This window comes from Pipistrellus kuhlii, unplaced genomic scaffold, assembly GCF_014108245.1.
Source record: "Pipistrellus kuhlii isolate mPipKuh1 unplaced genomic scaffold, mPipKuh1.p scaffold_m20_p_57, whole genome shotgun sequence".
In the NCBI taxonomy this organism is placed as follows: Eukaryota; Metazoa; Chordata; class Mammalia; order Chiroptera; family Vespertilionidae; genus Pipistrellus; species Pipistrellus kuhlii.
Genome location: NW_023425559.1, coordinates 314,642 through 336,273, shown reverse-complemented (window position 1 = coordinate 336,273; position 21,632 = coordinate 314,642). Strand labels below are relative to the sequence as shown.

Here is a 21,632-nt window from a genome sequence, read left to right as displayed (position 1 = left end):
GACCCGCGGCCTTGGGAGGGGGAGGAGGGGTCGGTGCCGTCCGCCAGCACTCGCCCCGTCTGCGACGTCGTGTCACAGAGGGCGCACTACCGGCCGCCATCCAGGCAGTGCCAACCCTCTGTGGCACGCCGTCGGACCAGGACATGGCCGAACGGCCTCTCACGTGTGTTGTGTTTGCCTCTGCCCCCAGGACAGCCATGGGAAGCTGAGCGATGTGACACAGGTGGGCCACGAACCCCGAATCTGGTGCCCAGTTTGGCCTGAGGCCCACCCTGCAGGGAGCACTGGCCTGGAGTCCCCATGCTGCCCATCAGCCTGCAGGCACAGAGGCCCCGCCCTCCTGCCTCACCGCTGGCCAATCACATAGGACAGCAGTTAGCCCCACCCTCCCTGTCTCACTGCTGGCCAATCACAGGAGATAGCAGTAAGCCCCGCCCTCCATGCCTCACCTGGCCAATCACATGGGGCAGCAGTCAGCCCCACCCTCCCTGCCTTCTGGACCCAAATGACAGTCCTAGTCTCATGCCCCCAAAATATCAGAACCCCAAAGGCCCGGCCCGGGACCAGCGTGGGGGCGCCCTGGGGGGGACGGCCGGGTGCACAGGGCCTGTCCGTCACAGCGGGTGGCCTGGAGGGTCTCTGTCCAGCCCGGGGCGTCCTCCTGCCCAGCAGACCCCATGTCCCCGCTCCCGGTCCTGGCCTCCACGTGCGGCTCCTCCCCAGGACCTCGGAGCTGCTGGGAGCTGCGCACCAGGGGCCACGCGCTGAGCGGCTGGCACACCATCTTCCTGCCTGACTGCCGGCCGCTGGCCGTGCTGTGCGACATGGACACGGACGGCGGGGGCTGGACCGTGAGTGCCGGCGTGGGGGGACGGCTGTGCGGGCGGCCGCCGGCTCCCCGGGGGAACCGCACCGGGGCCCTGGTCACACTGTCCACCCCGGTGTCTGGGCTGCCCCTCTCCCAGGGGCCGGAGAGGACCGACGGGTGGTGAGCCCAGGCCGTGGGGCCCGGCCCGAGGGCGCCCCGTCCCTCCAGGTGGGGCCCGGCCTGTGGCGCCCTCTCTGAGCTGCCAGGTCCTCCCTGGCCCACGGGGGCGCCGGCCGCGCAGCAACACACACGCAGTCTCTGCAGCCTGACGCGTGGCCGTGGTCCCGAGGCTCCAAGCCGGCCGAGCGCTAAGCCCTTAGAGGCCAAGGCGGGGCTCCCCGGACTGGACGCTGCAGGCTCCTTCCCGATGCTCCACGAGAACGTGTCCCTGTTCCTGTGGCTGATCCTCACCCAGGGCATGCCCCACTGCGGGTCACAGAGAGGGGAAGGGGAGAGGCCGGGGAGACCGACAGAGACACCTGGATTGGTTGTCTTCCCACACCCCGCCGGGCCCCGGGATGGAGCCTGCTACCGGGGATGTGCCCTGGACCAGAATCGAACCCGTGACCCTTCAGTCAGAGGGCTGACGCTGCAACCACTGAGCCACACCGGCCTCTGGCAGTCCCTGGCCGAGGCTCCTCCCTCCGACTTCCCAGCCAGCGACACCCACCTCTGGCCGGCCCCCGGGGCCACGCCCCCTCTGAGCACAGCGTGGAAGGACTCTCCGACCCTCCCTTCCACCCCAGGCGCCATCCCCCTGGTCACCCAGGGTGGCATGGTCCCGGTGTGGGGTTCGGGCAGGAAGTCTGTGTTTTAAAGTAGGTTCAAGCCTATAAAAAGGGCCAGCGCTCAGCAAACGTGGGCAGAGTTTGGGGCCGTGGCCCAGGAATAGGGCCGCAGGGCCCTCTGTGTACGCAGCTTCCCCATCCCATTGTCCTGGGGAGAGGCTGAGGTTAGGCCTGGCCACAGCCGAGCGGGGACCCCCTCCCCCCCTTCCTCGGTGGTGGCTTCCACCTCCCTCGTAGTCACTCGCATCACTCAGTGCCTCCGACGTGGAAGGCAGCCGGGGAGGAACTGCTCTCGAGGACACACTCCCGGGACCTGGCCCGTCCCTGCTGGCGTCCGGGGTCCTGTTGTGGGCGACCCGCGAATGACGACCCCCAGCCAGCCACACTGGAATGTAGGAAGCCTTTATTACGAACTCGAGTCTGGGCTCCTGTCTCATCTGACAGAGCAGCGAGCAACGAGAGCCTCAACGAGAGCCTAAGCACGCTGCTTTTGTCCCCGTCTTAGGGATGCCTGGCAGATTATGATTGGCTAAAGTTTTAACAAAGAAACATCAGTTATAAGTTATAGAAAATTCCACTAGTGCAGTAATATTTAAAGTTTATACAACACCTGGGGTGGGGGTTTATTTTCAGCTTAAGCAGTCTCTGTTTGACCTGGTGTGGTCTGTTTGTTCTGCCTTGCGGCTACTGGAAACAGGACGTACCTGCCTGGGGGTTGAGCCTTGCAACAGAACTATTTTATGACTAACAGTTACGGTACATTCTCTGTTGTGGATCTGGTTGCTCGTTCCTTCCCTGGCCTGGAGCCCCGCCTCGACAGGGTCTTGCTGGCCATCTGGAGCCCCGCCTCCACCTGGTCTTGCCGGCCACTACAGTCCTGGACCCAGTCGCTGTGGGAGGGGCCTCTGCAGCCCCCGCTGACCCCTCCCCTGGGCCTGGCCGTAGATGGGACGGTCCTTTCTCCCTTGGGGGGTGAGCATCGTGGGGACCCGGGAAGGCTGGGGCAGGCCCCGAGGCCGGTGGTTCCCACGAGGGAGGCGGCTGCAGTGACTTCTGTCCTGGGGCGTCTGGACGGCTGCGCTGGCTCAGCCTTCCGAGGCCCAGAGAGCTGGCCTGGGACAGGTGCCTCCCAGCCCGTCGGAAACACGCGCCTCCCGTGGGCTGGCCCCCCGGCAGGGGTCAGGGGTCAGGGGCCGGGCGGGCTCTGCCTCTGCAGGAGCGCCTCGGTGCCAGGCCTGGGGACGGGGACCGGGTCAGGGGTCAGGGGGCTGGGGTCAGTGGTCGGGGGTCAGGGGCTAAGCGAGGACGCTCAGGCCTCGGCCGCCCCAGCGGGCCGCAGCTTCATCTCGGCCACCTTGTAGCTGTAGTTGTAGCCCTTCCCTGAGTGCCAGTTGATGCCGTTGGCAAAGCTACTGTGGGAACCCCCGAGGTAGCGCCCGTTCAGGTTGGACACGTGGCAGGAGTAGTACCACCAGGCGCCCTCGTACTGCTGGGCGCAGCTGGAGGAGCTGGTGTCGCTGTCCTGGTCTTTGGTGGAGAACAGGGAGCTGTTGTGGGGTGTCAGCGAGTCACCTGGGGGGGTACACAAGGTCACCAGGTCCCCCTCCCCTGCTCTGTGCCCGCCGGCTAACGGCACGGTGCCAGCAGAGGCCCCGGGGGAGGGGGCGCCATGAGCATGGGGCCGGGCACCCCTCCACCTGCTGCCACGGGGCGGGCAGGAGGCAGACCCCCGTTCCTGTGCTCTGTGCCGTGTCCGCCCGCGTCACAGCACCCACGTGGAGGCGTGGCATCCAGCACATGGGTGAGGGGCCGCCGTGGGCTAAGGCCCTGCCCAGGCCCCAGGGACACAGAGCCAGGACCCCACACAGACTGCCCACCCCACTGCCACTGCCCACCCCACTGCCACTGCCCACCCCACTGCCACTGCCCACCCACTGCCACTGCCCACCCACTGCCACTGCCCACCCCCACCCCACTGCCACTGCCCACCCCACTGCCATTGCCCACCCCAGTACCACTGCCCACCCCACTGCCATTGCCCACCCCACTGCCACTGCCCACCCCACTGCCACTGCCCACCCACTGCCACTGCCCACCCCCACCCCACTGCCACTGCCCACCCCACTGCCATTGCCCACCCCACTGCCACTGCCCACCCCACTGCCATTGCCCACCCCACTGCCACTGCCCACCCCACTGCCATTGCCCACCCCACTGCCACTGCCCACCCCACTGCCACTGCCCACCCCACTGCCATTGCCCACCCCACTGCCACTGCCCACCCCACTGCCATTGCCCACCCCACTGCCACTGCCCACCCTCACCCCCACTGCCACTGCCCACCCCCACCCCCACTGCCCACCCCCACCCCACTGCCACTGCCCACCCCACTGCCACTGCCCACCCCACCCCACTGCCACTGCCCACCCCACTGCCACTGCCCACCCCACTGCCACTGCCCACGCCACCCCACTGCCACTGCACACCCCACTGCCACTGCCCACCCCACTGCCACTGCCCACCCCCACCCCCACTGCCACTGCCCACCCCACTGCCACTGCCCGCCCCACTGCCACTGCCCGCCCCACTGCCACTGCCCGCCCCACTGCCACTGCCACTGCCCACCCCACTGCCACTGCCCACCCACTGCCACTGCCCACCCCACCCCACTGCCACTGCACACCCCACCCCCACTGCCACTGCCCACCCCACTGCCCCCCTACCGGCCTCGCGTGGCCCACACGCACCGGCGGTGCCCCCGGCGAAGGCGCCCAGGACCAGCTGGTACTTGTCGGCCGCGCTGCCCAGCCGGAAGGACTGGTACCGGGCGAAGTGGCGGGTGCCCTCGAAGTCCACCAGGTCCACGCGCAGCTCACTGGTGCCTGCGGAGGCGGTCAGTGGCAGCGGCCCCTGAGCTCCAGGACGGGGTGCCGCTCAGGGACGCGCACGTGTCACCCAGGACGTGCCCTGAGGCCCGCAGGACATCGAAGGCTGTGGGGTGGGGCACAGCTCCCCACGGTCCCTGGCCAAGGTCAGGCAGGGGGGCTGGGCCCCTCCCCCCCAGCCCAGCCGGCCTACCCTGGGCGGTCAGGGCGTGGATGTGGTCGTTGCCCAGCCAGAACTCGCCCAGCTGGCTGCCGAAGCCCCGCTGGTAGGCGGCCCAGTCCCGGTAGAAGTCCACGGAGCCGTCCACCCGGCGCTGGAACACCTGAGGGAGGGAGACGCGTGCCGCCAGCTCGGCCCGGCCGCGGCCAGACCCCGGCGGGCAGACGGGCGCCCCGTGGGCCAGGGAGGACCTGGCAGCTCAGAGAGGGCGCCACAGGCCGGGCCACACCTGGAGGGACGGGGCGCCCTCGGGCCGGGCCCCACGGCCTGGGCTCACCACCCGTCGGTCCTCTCCGGCCCCTGGGAGAGGGGCAGCCCAGACACCGGGGTGGACAGTGTGACCAGGGCCCCGGTGCGGTTCCCCCGGGGAGCCGGCGGCCGCCCGCACAGCCGTCCCCCCACGCCGGCACTCACGGTCCAGCCCCCGCCGTCCGTGTCCATGTCGCACAGCACGGCCAGCGGCCGGCAGTCGGGCATGAAGATGGTGTGCCAGCCGCTCAGCGCGTGGCCCCTGGTGCGCAGCTCCCAGCAGCTCCGAGGTCCTGGGGAGGAGCCGCACGTGGAGGCCAGGACCGGGAGCGGGGACATGGGGTCTGCTGGGCAGGAGGACGCCCCGGGCTGGACAGAGACCCTCCAGGCCACCCGCTGTGACGGACAGGCCCTGTGCACCCGGCCGTCCCCCCCAGGGCGCCCCCACGCTGGTCCCGGGCCGGGCCTTTGGGGTTCTGATATTTTGGGGGCATGAGACTAGGACTGTCATTTGGGTCCAGAAGGCAGGGAGGGTGGGGCTGACTGCTGCCCCATGTGATTGGCCAGGTGAGGCATGGAGGGCGGGGCTTACTGCTATCTCCTGTGATTGGCCAGCAGTGAGACAGGGAGGGTGGGGCTAACTGCTGTCCTATGTGATTGGCTAGCAGTGAGGCAGGAGGGCGGGGCCTCTGTGCCTGCAGGCTGATGGGCAGCATGGGGACTCCAGGCCAGTGCTCCCTGCAGGGTGGGCCCTCAGTCCAAACTGGGCACCAGATTCGGGGTTCGTGGCCCACCTGTGTCACATCGCTCAGCTTCCCATGGCTGTCCTGGGGGCAGAGGCAAACACACGTGAGAGGCGGTTCGGCCCAGCCCTGGTCCCTCAGCACCAGGAGGGGACAGAGGCCTTTTCTAGATCCTTCCATAGGAGGCTGGTCCCCCAGCAAGGCCCCTGCCTGCTCCCTGGGGTGGCGGGGGAGGGCACGCACCAGGCCTGCAGGGGGGAAGTAAGGAGCAACCAGGCCAGTGGGGGTGGGGGGGAGTAAGGCAGTTGGGGGTGACCAGGCCAGCGGGGGGGGGGGGGCAGTGGGGGGTGATCAGGTTCAGAGACATTTGGTTCCGGTGATCAGGCAGGCAGGGGGGCAGTAAGGGGCAACCAGGCCAGCCAGGGTGGGGTGGGTGGAAAGGCAGTTAGGGGTGACCAGGCTGGCAGGGGGGCATTTGGAGGCTTCCAGGCCAACAGAAGGCAGTTGGGGGTGACCAGGCCAGCCGGGGTGGGATGGGTAGGAAGGCAGTAAGGGGGATCATGTTCGGAGACAGGTGGTTCGGGGTGATCAGGCAGGCAGGTGAGCAGTTAGGAGCCAGTGATCCTGGATTGTAAGAGGGATGTCGACTGCTGGTTCAGTGGGAAGGGCCTGGTCTCCACCCAGGCCCCTGCTCCACACCCTGGGAACCCCTTGTGTTCAGGGTCCGGGAAGTCACCCCGGGGAGGGCGGGAAGGCCTCACCTTTCTCTCCACGTGCCCCCTTCTCCCCGGGGTCTCCTGCAGAGAGAGGTCAGCATAGGCTCGAGGGCGAGGACACGGCTCCTGCCAGACCCATCAGCAGGAGGAGGCCTGTCCCACCCGTCCCATCAGCCTGCGGACTGGCCTGTCCCCACCCGTCCCGTCAGCCGGAGGACGGCCTGTCCCCACCCGTCCCGTCAGCCTGTGGACTGGCCTGTCCCACCCGTCCTGTCAGCCGGAGAACGGCCTGTCCCCACCCGTCCCTTCAGCCTGTGGACTGGCCTGTCCCCACCCGTCCCGTCAGCCGGAGGACGGCCTGTCCCCACCCGTCCCGTCAGCCTGTGGACTGGCCTGTCCCACCCGTCCTGTCAGCCGGAGAACGGCCTGTCCCCACCCGTCCCTTCAGCCTGTGGACTGGCCTGTCCCCACCCGTCCCGTCAGCTGGAGGACGGCCTGTCCCCACTGTCCTGTCAGACGGAGGACAGCCTGACCCACCCATCCTGTCAGCCGGAGGACTGGGCTGTCCCCACCTGTTCTGGGGCTGAGAGAGCCCAGGGCAGGGACAGGTGACGGGGCAGAGGGAGCTGGGGTCTCACTTCTGTGCCTGGTAGGTGCTGGGCTGGGGTCGGTGCTGGGCTGGGGTCAGTGCTGGGCTGGGGTTGGGACCTGCCCTGGGCTCTCTGGGTGCTCTGGACACAGACCCAGGTCCTGGGTGAGGGAGCACCCTGTTTGGGCAGAGTTAGGGTTAGGGTTAGGAATAGGGTTATGGACAAGGATAGGATTAGGGTTAGGAATAGGGTTATGGACAAGGATAGGATTAGGATTAGGGTTAAGGTTAGGGATAGGGTTATGGACAAGAATAGGATTAGGGTTAGGAATAGGATTATGGACAAGGATAGGATTAGAGTTAGGGTTAGGGTTAGGGTTAGGGTTAGGATTAGGGTTAGGGTTATGGACAAGGATAGAGTTAGGGTTAGGGATAAGTTTAGGGATAGGGTTAGGGTTAGAGTTAAGGTTATTGACAAGGATAAGGTTAGGGTTATGGATAAGAATAGGTTCGGTTTAGGGTTAGGGTTTGGGTTAGGGTTAAGATTAGGTTATGGACAAGGATAGGATTAGGGTTATGGGCAAGGATAGGGTTAGGGTTATGGACAAGGGCAGGGTTAGGGTTAGGGATAAGAATAGGTTAGGGTTAGGGTTTGGGATAACATAGGATTATGGTTGCCGTTAGGTTACGGTTAGGAATTGTCCCATGTGACACCCAGGAAGTGCCCTCCTCTCTCTCTATCCACAGGGCCGGCCCAGGGCTCCCCACGCTCCGTGGTGAGTTACCTTTGGGCCCGGGGGGCCCCGCCTTCCCTGGGGCTCCGGATGGGCCTCGTTCGCCTGCGAATTCAAACATGTCCATGAGCAGAGTTCCCGGACCCGGGCCCGGAGCGCCTCCAGGTTTGACCCTCGGGAGCCGGAGGGTGGGACCCGGACCCCAGCCCTCCTAGGGCCCCGCTGCCCAGTCAGAGGCCACGACCTGCGACCAGGGCCTTCCCAGGGGACCGGGCCTGAGCCCAGCCCTTGTCCGGGAACCCGGGGTTTGCATGGCTGTGACTGCCGGCCGCTGTGGTCGCCCCTGGAGACAGGCCCCGGCTCAGCTGGGACAGGGAGGGCAGGGGGACAGTCCAGCCGGGTCCCCTCAGCACAGGCGTCATCACCAGGAGCCGTGCTGGCCGCCCCCCTGGCCCCGGCGGCCAGTGGGTGACCGTGACCGGCTCCCTCCCACGGGCCCACACCCTATGGCCAGCCCCAGTGCCCTCTGAGCCCTGGGGAGAGACAAGTCTCCTGGGCAGAGACAGGCCCCGCCCTCACTCACCTCTCCCGCCGTCCGTGCCCGCCTCCCCCTTGGGCCCTGCCGCCCCGGGCAGCCCCGGGCAGCCCCGCAGGATGGTCAGCTTGTCGGCCTCCAGCCCCAGCACCTTCACTTCTGCAGAGAAGACGGCCCATCAGTGCGGCCCTGCCGCCTCCACCCCTGCACAGGCCAGGCACACGTGACATGGCCCCCTCCCCCTGCATAGGCCAGGCACACGTGACATGGCCCCCTCCCCCTGCACGGGCCAAGCACACGTGACATGGCCCCCTCCCCCTGCCCGGGCCAGGCACACGTGACATGGCCCCCTCCCCCTGCACAGGCCAAGCACACGTGACATGGCCCCCTCCCCCTGCACGGGCCAGGCACACGTGACATGGCCCCGTCCCCCAGCACGGGCCAAGCACACGTGACGTGGCCCCCTCCCCCTGCACGGGCCAGGCACACGTGACATGGACCCCTCCCCATGCATGGGCCAGGCACACGTGACATGCTCTCCCAGCACCGCAGGCCGCTGGACCCCGGAGGCTCACCTGTCCCCGGCCCAGCCCCGCCCACAGCCCGGGACTCAGAGGGGGTGCAGCCCCTTTGGGAGCTCCTGGGCCGGGAAGGAGGGGGCCGTGGGGTGGAGGGGTGGGGAACCCCTGCCTCCTGCTTCCTCTTCTGGGACCCGGGGGCCGCCTGCCCGGAGGTTCCAGGTCCCCATGCAGGACCCAGCGGGGAAGCGGCCTCGCACGGACCGGCCGGGGCGGGCGCTCTCCACGCTCCCCTCACTCCCCCTGTGGGTGGGACCGCGCTGGCCCCCGTGGGAGGACCCTGAGGCCGGTGCCCCCAGACGGTGGTCAAGCCTCAGTCTGAAGAAGAATGTTCCGGAAGGACGGGTGGGGGGGGAGGGGGGCAGACACGCAGGCAGTGGTCGGTGCCGAGGCTCCCGGCTCCGGGCCTCCGCCCGGCCTGCCCGCCGCCCTGGCTCACCTGGACAGCTGTCGGCAGGGGTGGCGGCGGCGGTGCCCAGGAGGGCGAGGGCCAGCACCACGGGCCCCATGGCAGCGGCTGCTCGGCGCAGTGACATCCAGATCCTCTGGGAGGGCGCACCCCCTTTTATCCTGCGGAGCCCCGCCTCGGCTCTGGCTCCCAGGGCCGCCCGAGGGGAGGGCACTTCCTCCCGGCTGCCACACCCCACCCCCCCCCCAGCGCCCTCCCCCCTGCAGTGCCCGGTCCCCCCTCACCCCCCCAGCGCCCTCTCCCCTGCAGTGTCCGGTCCCCCCTCACCCCCAAGCGCCCTCCCCCCTGCAGTGCCCGGTCCCCCCTCACCCCCCAGCGCCCTCCCCCCTGCAGTGCCTGGTCCCCCCTCACCCCCTCAGCGCCCTCCCCCCTGCAGTGCCTGGTCCCCCCTCACCCCCTCAGCGCCCTCCCCCCTGCAGTGCCCGGTCCCCCCTCACCCCCTCAGCGCCCTCCCCCCTGCAGTGCCTGGTCCCCCCTGACCCCCCCCAGCGCCCTCTCCCCTGCAGTGTCCGGTCCCCCCTCACCCCCCCCCAGCGCCCTCCCCCCTGCAGTGCCCGGTCCCCCCTCACCCTCCAGCGCCCTCCCCCCTGCAGTGCTCGGTCTTCCCTCACCCCCCCCAGCGCCCGCCCCCCTGCGGTGTCCGGTCCCCCCTCACCCCCTCAGCGCCCTCCCCCCTGCAGTGCCCGGTCCCCCCTCACCCCCCCCAGCGCCCTCCCCCCTGCAGTGCCCGGTCCCCCCTCACCCCCCCCCCCCAGCGCCCTCCCCCCTGCAGTGCCCGGTCCCCCCTCCCCCCTTATTCCCATCCTGCAGCGGCGTGGGGAGACATCTGCCGTGCCCCATCAGCGGTGCTCTGTTGGAAGGACAGAGGTGGCGGGGGAAGCAGCCAGGGGGAGGCCACAGGGGGCTCCTGTCCCAGGGGCTGGGGTCTGCAGAGGGCGGCTCTGGCTGCTCATCGCTCCGGCTCACCGGCCGCTCTGGGCGGACGGGGAAGGGGCCCTCTTTCCGGGGGAGCCTGCCCCCCCCCCCCAGCAGGTGAGCGGGTCCTTCTCTCAGACACAGCCACGCTCAGCACAGTGGGGTCCGAGTGCGTAGCGCTGCGCTGGTCCGGCGTCCTAATCCCCCGCTCCCCCCGCCGTTCACTGAGCCGGCCACAGCGGGAGCTGCTGGCAGCCGAGGGGGACACGCCGGCCTCCTGCCACACGGACACGCCCCGGGGAGGGGAGCCCGGGGCGCAGAGCTCAGGACCGCAGCCCTGCTCCGGGGGCGGGGACGCAGGCCCCTCGCGAGGGAGGTGGCCGGGCCTGGAACACGCCTGTGCCCGCGGCCCTCCCCCGGGCCCCCATCCCCCGTCCCCCGGATTCATGCTCTAGTCCAGGACGCCGACCCCCATTCCTTTAACACCGTGGTCGGCGAAGGGCGGCTCGAGAGCCACAGGCGGCTCTTCCACCAAACACCGCGGCCCGGGCGCGTCTCTGCTGAAGACGTGGCGTTAGAAGGAGTTTGTTTAAAAAGTGTGGCTCTCCAAAGACATTTCCGTTGTTTCCTGTTGATACTTGGCTCTGCTGACGGAGGAGTTTGCCGGCCGCGGCGTTAACACGTTTTCCGTGAAGGATGCCTGCTGAGCAGCATGTGACTGCCCATAGCAGCCTGTTTTCTCAAGAATCCTGGGGACTAGTTCACAGGAAGCAGCCTCCGGCCTGCGGACATCCCGGCTCCGAGGCGTTTGCTGACCTCCCACCAGTGATCTGGCCGACGGGGTTTGCAAACAGCTGCCTCAAGGAGAACTGTCGACCCCCTCCTCCAACTCCTTTCTCCTGTCCCCCCCACCCCCCTTCCTCCTTACAAAACCTCTGCCTGAGTCCGTGTGTCAAGATGGTCTCTGTGCCCTGGACACTGTGGCTCAGTGGTTAGAGGGCTGGCCTGAGCACCGAAGGGAAGGGTCTCGGGTTTGACTCCCGGTCCAGGGCACGTACCTGGGTTGCAGGTTCACTCCCCGCCCACTGGTTGGGGCGTGGGTGGGAGGCGTCCCGCTGAAATGTCTCTCTCACACCGATGTTTCTCTCCCTTTCTCTCCCTCTTCCTCTCCATCTCCCTCTTCCTCTCCCTTCCTTCCTCCTTCCCACTCTCTGAAAAGCAATGAATGAACTATCCAATGGTGAGGATTCATGAAACAATTTTTTGAAAAAAGGGATGAATTTGCAGGGAGTCTCCCGTCTCCTCGGCCTGCTGGCTTCCGAATGAACCGTCCTTCCTCGCAGCAGCACAGCCCGGAGGACGGCGGCGAGCAGCGGGCCGGCAGCCGAACCCGGTTCGGTGTCCGATCGGCTCTTGGAGTTGGCAGCAGCTCGGCGGGTGGCCTGTGGGGTGACTGACAGCCTGCTCACCCAATGGGAAAGGGGCCCTGGAGTCGCGGGACCAGTGAGTGGTGGAGGTGCCCATCGGGGCTCGGGAACAGGGGCCAGGCCGGAGTCCCTGGCATGGGCACGCGACCCCCTTTCTGACCTCAGCTTCCGCTCCGCGGCTTCCGCTGAGGCAGACCGCGGAACGCCAGACACACGTCCATCCACCCGCTCTGCAGACGCAGTGAGCGGTGTCGGGTCCGAGCGGCCGGCCAGGGCCGCAGCGAGGATTCCCCCCGCCCGAGGGCTCACGGCTGTGACAAACGGGACAGGTCACGTCTGAATGAACCTAAACACACTGACGCACCAGGCGAGCGTCCCGGAGCGGAGCTGTGAGCAGAGCCAGCTGTCCCAGGTCCACCAGCTTGAAACTGACGCCTCAGGTCCGCCCAGTCCCAGGTGGGGGCTCCCGGCCCGCCCAGCAGGGGCTCCCGGCCCGCACCTCCCGGGGTTGGTGATGGCCCCAACCCTGCGGGTCAGCCGCTTCCCCCCCATCCCGGGGGCTGGAGCCCGGAGAGCCGCCCGGCGCCGGGGCCTGGGGCTGGCGGTCACGAGCCTCCCGCCCCCTCCCGCCTCCCCCGGGCGGCCCTGACCCTCCGCCCGTGACCCCGGGCCGGGCCGGGCCGGGAAGCGAGCTGCTGAGCAGCCGGACATCGGCTGAGATAGGCGAGGGCGCTCCCAGGTCACTTTGCATCCTGGGACTTTCCGGGCTCGGCCTCCCTCTGCTTGTCCCGGATGGGACGTGCTGTCTGTCACCGTGTCCCCACCGGACCCCGCTTCTCCCCTCCTCCTCGCCACCCCCACCCTCGTCCCCTCGTGCTCCTCTGTTTGTGCCAATTCCACCTAAAACGGGGGTCAGGGTGGCTCCGCCAGCACAGGCGGCTCGCAGACGAACCACACGCCTCCAGGGGGAGTCTGTGGTAAAGAGCGGCCGCTTCCAGGACGGGGCGGGTTTGTGCGGGACCTGCCGGGGGGCGCCGGGAGGGTGGGCGACCCCCAGGAGGCGGGAGGCAGCCCCAGCGCCGGCCGGGCCGCAGGCCTGCCTGTCCGAGCCCAGAGGGATGCCGGGAACTTTCTAGAATCACCAGCTCTCGGGGCCACGCACACCTGCAGGGCAACCCGTTCCGTAGCAACAAGCAGTGCGGCCGCCGAGTGGTGTCCTCGTCTGCGTCTCCCTCGCGTGGAGTCCCAGCCCCGAGGCTCAGGCCCGCGGTCCGCGTCCCCAACGAGGCCGAGAACGTCCCAAAGAGCAGCGGTCCCCACCGCCGGACACGCCCAAGAGGAGCCCCCCGCCGGGAAGCCGAGCCGGACGGTCCCGGGCAGCCGTGGCCCGGCCCCTGGGGGGACCACACTCACCTCACCCCGGCCCCGGCTCAGGCCGGCGAGACGAGACTCAGCCCCTGACGGCGGGACCGGGCTGGGCACGTGCCTCTGTCCCAGGACCGGAGCGAGGGCTGGCCGGCCCGTCTCTGCGCGCCTCTCCCGAAGGCCCGCCCGCCTGGGCAGGTGTGGGGGCAGCTGCGGGGGCAGGTGAGGGGGCAGCTGTGGGGCAGGTGAGGGGGCAGGTGAGGGGGCAGGTGAGGGGGCAGGTGAGGGGGCAGGTGAGGGGGCAGGTGAGGGGGCAGCTGTGGGGGCAGTTGTGGGGGCAGGTGTGGGGGCAGCTGCGGGGGTAGGTGAGGGGGCAGCAGTGGGGGCAGGTGAGGGGGCAGGTGCGGGGGCAGGTGAGGGGGCAGGTGTGGGGGCAGGTGAGGGGGCAGCTGTGGGGGCAGGTGTGGGGGCAGCAGTGGGGGCAGGTGAGGGGGCAGGTGTGGGGGCAGGTGAGGGGGCAGCTGCGGGGGCAGGTGAGGGGGCAGGTGCGGGGGCAGGTGAGGGGGCAGCTGCAGGGGCAGGTGAGGGGGCAGGTGAGGGGGCAGGTGTGGGGGCAGGTGAGGGGGCAGGTGAGGGGGCAGGTGTGGGGGCAGGTGAGGGGGCAGCTGTGGGGGCAGTTGTGGGGGCAGGTGAGGGGGCAGCTGTGGGGGCAGGTGTGGGGGCAGCAGTGGGGGCAGGTGAGGGGGCAGGTGCGGGGGCAGCTGTGGGGGCAGGTGCGGGGGCAGGTGAGGGGGCAGCTGTGGGGGCAGGTGAGGGGGCAGGTGTGGGGGCAGGTGAGGGGGCGGCATGGGGGCAGGTGAGGGGGCAGCATGGGGGCAGGTGAGGGGGCAGCTGTGGGGGCAGCTGCGGGGGCAGGGGAGCTCCTGCTGACATTGTCGGGATGTGCCTGCAGGGAGGGGAGGCCCGGGCCTGGAGTGCAGCCCCCAGGCCAGCGCCTCTGCCTGGTCCCGGGACGTACCTGCGAAAGCACACAGTCCTCCCGGGGAGCACGCCCCGGCTCCTGGCTCTCTCCACGCCGGCTCCCGCACCTGCAGGCCCGGTCCTGAGGCCCAGACGGCGGGCGCCTTCCGCAGCCGGGCCTCAAGGGTCAGGGAGCTGCACCCAGGCGTGGGGGCCTCTCAGGGCCTCCCCCTGGGCTTCCCGGAGGCCCCTCCTCCCTCCCTCTCCGCCCCCAGCTCACTCACCTCCTCACCTTCCAGGCTAAGCAGGGGCTCCTGCCCTGGCCGCCCGCCCCTGCCCGCCCACGGGTGGGTGCTCCTGGAACGCGCCCCCAGGGCCAGGGACTCCTGCGGGAGGCGGACCCTCTGAAAGGCAGGGCTCCCTGCCCATCGCCCTCCCTGTGCAGCCAGCCGCCTGCTCAGCCGCCCTCGCCGCCTGGCCTGGGCGGCAGCCCGCACACCGGCCCGCGGCCGGAGCGCCCGCCCCCTCTCAGCGGAGGACGCAGCTCCCAGCTGCCGCCTCGGGGCTGCCTGGCGTTCCCCCTCCGAGTGTTTCTCACTCTTTTTTAAAATATGTATCTTAATGATTTCAGAGAGGAAGGGAGGGGGAGAGAGACATCACTGAGGAGAGAACCATGGATCGGCTGCCTCCTGCAGGCCCCACACTGGGACCGAGCCCACAGCCCGGACCTGTGCCCTGACCGGAATCAAACCGTGACCCGGTGCATCGGTGGATGCTCAGCCCTGAGCCCGCCTGCCGGCTCTCCTCCGTGTTCGCTCTAACGCGGTGCCCGGACGGGGCCTCCCGGCCTGACCGTCTGCAGCCTCCGGGCGCGTTTCCTCTCGCCGGCCAGTTCTCCCCGGAGCTCTCTCCTCAGCCCGCCCGGCGGCCGAGCGGCCAGCTGCAGCCCCGGTGCCCCTCTCCCAGGCTCCTCGCCCGCCGGCTGGCACAGGCAGCCAACGACCGGCTGACCACAGGTGGTGCCGGCGACGGGAGGCAGCCTCCTCCTCCTCCTCCTCCTCCTCCTCCCACGTCCAGCGTCCCGCCATCGTCCGCTGTGCGCCCCCCATGCTGTTCTGAAAGCCGCTGCCCACTCTTGGGGCCCCTCTGCCCGCCCTCAGGAGCCCCAGGCCAGTGACCTGGGCCCCGAGGAGCCTGGGCACCCGGAGGCGTCGTCAGAGCACGTGGACAGCGGTAGCCGCAGGGCGGGGCCAGGAACCTGCATTCCTTCCCTTTCCTTCGTTAATCCTCACCGGAGGGTATTTCCTCACAGATTTTTATTTATTTATTTTTTAGAAGATATTTTATTGATTTTTTTACAGAGGAAGGGAAAGAGATAGAGAGCCAGAACATCTATGAGACAGAAACATTGACCAACCGACTCCTGCACCCCCCTCCCACCACCGGGGATGTGCCCGCAACCAAGGCACATGCCCTTGACCGGAATCGAACCCGGGACCCTTGAGTCTGCAGGCCAATGGTCTATCCACTGAGCCACACCGGTTTTGATTCATTGATTTTTAGAGAAAGTGGAAGAGAGGGAGGGAAGGAGGAGGGAGAAAGAGGCAGAGGGAGAGAGAGAGGCAGAGGATTTAAAAAAAAACCAAAAAAAAACCCAAACCCTTTTCTGCCCTAACCGGTTTGGCTCTCGCCCTGCGGACTGAAGGGTCCCGGGTTCCATCCCGGTCAAGGGCATGTGCCTTGGTTGCGGGCACATCCCCAGTAGGAGGTGTACAGGAGGCAGCTGATGGATGTTTCTCTCTCATCGATGTTTCTTATTCTCTATCCCCCTCCTTTCCTCTCTGTAAAAAAAAAAAAAAATCAATGAAATGTATTTTAAAAAATAAATAAAAACGCCTCTTCCCAGCGTCATAGCTAGCACGCTGTGGCCCTGTGGGCATGCACCGAGTCACGTGAGGTAGGCTAAGGGCCTGAGGTCCTGGAATCGTTCCCACAGGTTTTCTGACATTTCTCTCCCTCAGTGCACATCCGATGGATGGCACAGGCGAGGAGGGAAAAGAATAAAGCACGCCCACAGACGTCTGCAAATATAGAAGTATTTTATTGCAATATATGGTCGGAGGGGGGCACGTTCTGACTTCGGGACGAATTACAGCTTGGAAGGGCTGGCCAATGGAGGCGGACATGACAGGAGGGAAGGAGGGCGACGAGAAATCCAACCGGAATCACATGACCTGGAGAGCCCCCGGGCACGGCTTCTCCGCGGGGGGACGGACGGACAGGGGGACAGTCCTGGGCGTGGTGTGCCGGGCCCCACGGTCTCTGGAAGCGGCTTCTCTTTGGCAAGAGCGGGACGGACTTCCACGGGCGATGGGGGAGTCCTCGTGGGCGGTGGTGGTTCCGTGGCCGTGCAGGGGCTGCCTGAGCCGGAGCCACGGGTGGCTGGGCGGGCGGCGGCTGCGGGAGCCCAGGGGCTGCTTTCACAGTTCAGGCCGCGGTCCTCGCCCTCAGAGGGGGCAGCCCCTCGCCCCCAGGGGCGCGCCCAGAGCCTTGCGGGTGTTGCCGATGGAAATCCAAACTGTGTATGTGGGACGGGCCTGCCAAGTTCATCGCCCGCGTGTCCCCGTGGGCGGGGCCTGGGGCAGCACCGGGGCCGCCAAGCGGGTCCATGAATTAGCAACCACAGAAATTAGCACCAGACGTTCGGGCCGAGGACCATCTGCTTTGGCGACCGGCAGGCATTTTCAAATCACAGGAGCGAGGCCGGACGCGGGCCACGGGCCTGGAGGGTGTGACCGCGGGCCGCGGCGTCCCCGGCAGAGACCCGGACTGTGGAGGGCGGAAGGGGAGGCCCGGCCAGGCCGGCGTCGCCCTCAGGATCTCGGGACAGATAGCACCACAGAGAGTTAAGCACCGAGTGTCACAGTGACCGTCCGCAGGACACACGGCCTCCGGCCCTGGACACGCCGCTGGGGGAGGCACAGGGGCCACCGCCCGCCTTCCACCCCGGTGCCCGCGGAGAAGGCAGCGGGAATGCCTCTTCCTCCCCGTGGAAAAGCCAGAGCCGGTGGAAGCCCAAGGCAGGAGCCGGCCGCGCCTGCGTGTCCTCGCACCGCCTGCCCCTGCAAGGCCCGTGGGGCGGCGTGGGCTCCGGGTCTTGCCAGAGGGACAGCATCGGGTGCGGGCCTGGCACCCCTCCCCGTCCCCTTCTCCCTGGGACTGAGCTGGGCTGGCCTCCGTGGCTGGAAGTCCGGGACACTGAACGGCCATGACAACACAAGTCACACGTTTACTTCACATCACACGACAGAGCACCTGGGAGGTGGACGGCAGGGGAGCGGCTGGCACCTGGCGGGCGGGGCGGGAGGGCGGGCTCCGCGGGGGGCGCCGGGACTTTGTGGAAGGCACGTCTTCTAGCGGGGTTTTAAGTGTCGGCCCCGAACCCCAGGCCCGCCCCGCCCGCAGAGGCTCCCGGGCCAGGTCGCCAGGTCGCGTGGCCTGTCCGTCCGTGGAGCAGAGAGAGCCGGGCTGGAGCCGGCGGGCGGGGGCGTCTCGGTCATGTGATTCGGCGCTGAGGGGGCGCGGCCCTCTCCTCTCTCTGCGGTCGGGCGGCCTGGCGGGCGCCGGGCGGACGAGGTCGGGGCGTGACGCCCGCGGGCGCGCTGAGGTCAGGAGTTGGTGGGGCGGCGGCCCCTAGCCCAGGAAGCAGGCCGGCCCCACTTCGAACCCGAACTTCTGGGCGGCCTCGCCGAAGTCGTTGAACATGATGTCCACGATGGGCACCTGCTCTACCTTGGGCGTGTCGATCGCCAGCACCGTCTTCTGGTAGCCCTTCCGCGTCTGGGGGCGCGGGGGCGGGGGCGTCAGGCCGAGCCGGCCTCGGGGCGGCCCCCCACCCCCCACCGGCCCCCACGTCCCACCCCGGCCCCGCCCGCGCCCGGCCTCACCGCGCAGCCGTCCACCAGCGCGCGGATGTAGGGGCTGTTGTCGTAGGACATCTCCTCGTCGTTGGAGCCCAGGAAACGCATGGCCTTGTCGTAGCCGCCCGTGGCCGCGTCCTGCCAGGCCACCGACTGGTAGCAGTTGTAGGTGACGTTCTGGCTGGCCGAGGCGCTCAGCAGCCGCAGGAAGGTCATCTGCACCACGCCCACGGGGCTGCCCTCGGCGTCCACGTAGGACAGCTGCGGGGGAGGGGGAGGGCGCTCGGCTGTGGGGCCACGTGGCCAGACCACGCTCAAGGCGGCGCCCGCCCCGCCCCATCCACGGGCTCTCCCCCGCAGCGTGAGCCACACCGGCGACTGCCTCTCGCCCGCAGGACGCCAGCACACACCGGCTCTGAGGGCCCCTGGGCCACACCTCCCTTTTCAGGAACCCAAATAACTCCCCCACCTGTGCCCGGCCCCACCCTGCACATCCTCAGGGCTCAGTGCACGTGCCTTCTCCTCCAGGGAGCCCCCCTGGGTTAGGTGCCCTCACCGCCACCGTGGCCCCAGGGTGAGGGGCGTGGGTGCCTGGGGCCTCGACGGCAGCCCTTTCTGGACAGTGAGCTCCCTCCCTGTCTCTGTGCCCGAGGCCGGCCAAAGGCTCATTAGATCCCGTTAACCATGAGTGCCCTGTGCTGAGGGTCAGGGATGGGAGAGGCCTGGCCAGGGGCCTGAGGACGGCAGGTCAGAAGGCCAGGCCGTACGGCCAAGAGCTGGGAGGTGGGGTGACCCTGGGGTGTCCCTGCCCCCGCCGGGCACAGAACCCAGGTGGTCACGTGCGGGATGGAACCGGGCGCCTGGGCACCCTCCGCCAGCACAAGGCCGGGCGGGAGGGGGTGCTGATCTGGGGGACCTCCCCAGCGTCACCCACTGACATCCCCCCGGGCTCCCAGCCAGAGGGGCGTAGGCTGCAGGCTGGGCCTGGCGCGGGGCGGGGGACCGGCCTCTGGGCCCGGGACTCCGCCCGCCCGGGGCCCAGCTTCTCTGCCCAGACGCCCCTGCGGAGCCAGGCTCCCCTCGCTGGCAGTGCCCGCCGAGCCGGGAGAGGGTGGCACCGGCAGGGTCTGAGCCGGCCCCGCCCTCCCGGAGAGGGGCTGGAACACGGAGACCTTCCCGGGCTCTGTCCCCGCCCCCGACGTGGGGCCTGGCTGGAAGGGGCACCCACACGCCCTCCGAGGACCTTGGGGGAGGACTGATACCAACCGTGCGGCGCCAGGTGCTCCTGGGAAAGGTGACTGACTCGGGAGAGGACGCAGGCGGCGGGGGGAGGTGTGCGGGGGGGGGGGGCGCAGGGAGGCGGCGGGGGCTGGACGCGGAGGACCTGCAGCTCGCTGTGCCCAGGGCTGTGCGGACCCAGATCCACTGTGACACCCGCCCCCATGGGTAAAGGCCTGCACTGCCGTCTCCACGGGCACGGCCGCCCCATGAGCCCTGTTCCCTCGAGGGACGGCACCTGTCCTTCCACTCGCAGGTCAGAGCCAGACATGACAATAGGAGTGGGGACAACAGGAGCTTTGCCCTGGCCCTCCGGCCTCCCCTCGCCACCCCCCACCCCTCCGCGCCACCCTACCCCTTGCCAGCCTCCCCCTGCCAGCCTCGGCCTCCTGCCTGTGAAACAAACAGGACGTTCACCGAGGTGGCTCCTGGGCTGTGGCTGGAACGAAGGTCCCGTCATGTCTGGGGGATTCCACTTCCTCCCTGGCTCTGGGTACCCCCCCCCCCCCCGACTCCTGCGCCCGTCACCCTGACCTCCGCCCACCCTGCTGAGCCCCGGGCACTGGGTCCAGCCCCTGGCCCCAGGTCCTCCGTGTGCCAGTGCAGAGGGGCAGGAGCGGTGAGGAGGGCAGAGCAGACAGGAGGCCAGAGAGGCGGTGCCCCCGGGCGTGGCCAGCTCAGCACGGGCCTGCGTGACCAGCAAAGGTCGGGGCGATCGGGAGGGGCTGTGCAGGCCGGGGGGGGGGGGAGGGGCCGTGTGGGCAGGCGGGCGATAGCCATTGGCCACCATGCGGTGGAGGAAGGAAAGGCCTTCAGAGCGTGACCGGGCATAGCGACCTGGACGCCACCGCCCGCTGCTCACGGGGGCGTGGCCCTGTGCCCACGGGAGAGGCTGGGGCGGACCGGGGGCGGGTGGTCAGGTGGGAAGCCACGGGGCCCCAGAGCTCGCTTCCTGGGAGACAGAGCCTCCTTCAGGGCCGCTGGGGGCGGGACCGCCGGACGGAGGTGGGGACCACGGGACCAGGGGCACCCGGCCCCAGTGGCAGCGGCTGTTCAGCCCGGGAGCGGGCGCACTCAGGTCCACACCCAGAGGCGTGGGGTGGGGTGTCCTCTGGGCGCCTGGGCCACTGGCCTCGGGGGTACGGACCCTCGTCTGTCTCCCCAGGGACTGGAAGCGCCCCCCTGTGCTTTCCAGGCACAGCACGCATTTCACTTCGGGGAGGGGGTTGAGGCCGGCCACCCGGGAGCTGCAACAGGCACGGAGGCGGCCATCTGGGAGCATGTGAGACGCCCGGGCCAGCTCGGCCATCAGAACGGGCTTCGGGCGGGCAGGGCCCGCGGACGGGCCCTGGAGAGACCCGGGGGCGGTGACCTGAAACCTGCCCCAGCGTAAAAGAAAAGGCTGAGCATGGGAGAGCCTTCGTGGGGCCTGGGTCCCGGCCACGGTGGCTCCGGGGTCCTGGACGCCCGCCCCTGCCCGCAGCCTGGCACACCCTCTGCCCCAGGCCGAAGGCAGCGGCCGTGGGGGCGGGGCGGGCGGGGGTGCCTGTGCCGTGAGCGGTTCGGCCAGAGGCGGAGCAGGTGCGCCGGCGGCGGAGCCCATGCAGAGCCGCGAGCCAGGCGGGCGGCGAGCGGGCGCCGGGGCACTTACCAGCGACCCGCGCTTGAACTGACTATACCAGGTGGCCGGCCGCTCTTTGGGCCAGCGGGCCATCTTACTCTGGAAGATAGGACACGGCGGTGAGGGCACCGCCGGGCGGGCCGCCTTACCAGCTTCCCGCGCTTGAATTCGCTGAACCAGGAGCCCGGGTTCTCCTTGGGCCACGAGGTGATTCTGGCCTGAGCGCGCAGCGGGCGCCGAGGGGAGAGAGGACAGGGTTACTCTCCTGCTGAGCCACAGCCCTCCACCTGCCGCGCGGGGACCCGCCCGGCCCCCTCCCCACCCCCCGGTGGCCACAGTGCCCGGCCAGGAAGGACCTGTGGCGCCTCCGGCTGCCCCAGAGCGGAGGCACCTGCTTCCTGTGAGCAGTTTATCCCGCATCAGGGCCACGGCCCGGCCCCTGCCTGCTCAGTGCCTGTGGCCTGAACGAATGAGTGAATGAACGAATGAACAAATGAGTGAATGAATGAGTGAGCGAATGAATGAACAAGTGTGTGAACGAGTGAGTGAGTGAATGAACGAGTGAGTGAACGAGTGAGTGAACGAGTGAGTGAATGAGTGAATGAATGAGCAAGTGAATGAGTGAATGAACGAATGAATGAATGAATGAGTGAATGAACGAATGAGTGAATAAATGAATGAGCAAGTGAATGAGTGAGTGAATGAATGGAGTGTCAGAGGCTGGGATGCTGGTGAGATAACCAAGCATCATTGACTGACGGGCTCAGGGAAG

General features: G+C 68.6%; 2 protein-coding genes across 3 annotated transcripts in view; both read right to left on the bottom strand.

Annotated features, from left to right (window-relative positions):
* Positions 1–2,955: 2,955 nt before the first annotated feature.
* FCN2 (ficolin 2) lies at positions 2,956–9,466 on the bottom strand. Of its 2 annotated transcripts, XM_036416984.2 has the most exons (9): positions 9,345–9,466; positions 8,376–8,486; positions 7,844–7,897; positions 6,515–6,550; positions 5,805–5,837; positions 5,176–5,303; positions 4,735–4,864; positions 4,404–4,538; positions 2,956–3,228 (listed from the first exon to the last, which is right to left on the bottom strand). In XM_036416984.2, the coding sequence occupies exons 1-9, from the start codon at positions 9,439–9,441 to the stop codon at positions 2,966–2,968; spliced, it is 987 nt and encodes a 328-aa protein (XP_036272877.2). In that variant the 5' UTR covers positions 9,442–9,466; the 3' UTR covers positions 2,956–2,965. The 2 variants fall into 2 exon arrangements, with proteins under 2 accessions (XP_036272877.2, XP_045429795.1); XM_045573839.1 differs by lacking the exon at positions 7,844–7,897.
* Positions 9,467–16,117: 6,651 nt separating this feature from the next.
* Positions 16,118–21,632, bottom strand: part of COL5A1 (collagen type V alpha 1 chain) — a 79,180-nt gene continuing 73,665 nt past the window's right edge. Inside the window, 3 exon segments of the mRNA XM_036416983.2 lie at positions 16,118–17,881; positions 17,989–18,222; positions 21,010–21,078. Of these exon segments, the coding sequence (XP_036272876.2) occupies positions 17,735–17,881; positions 17,989–18,222; positions 21,010–21,078 (450 nt within the window). The 3' untranslated portion in view covers positions 16,118–17,734.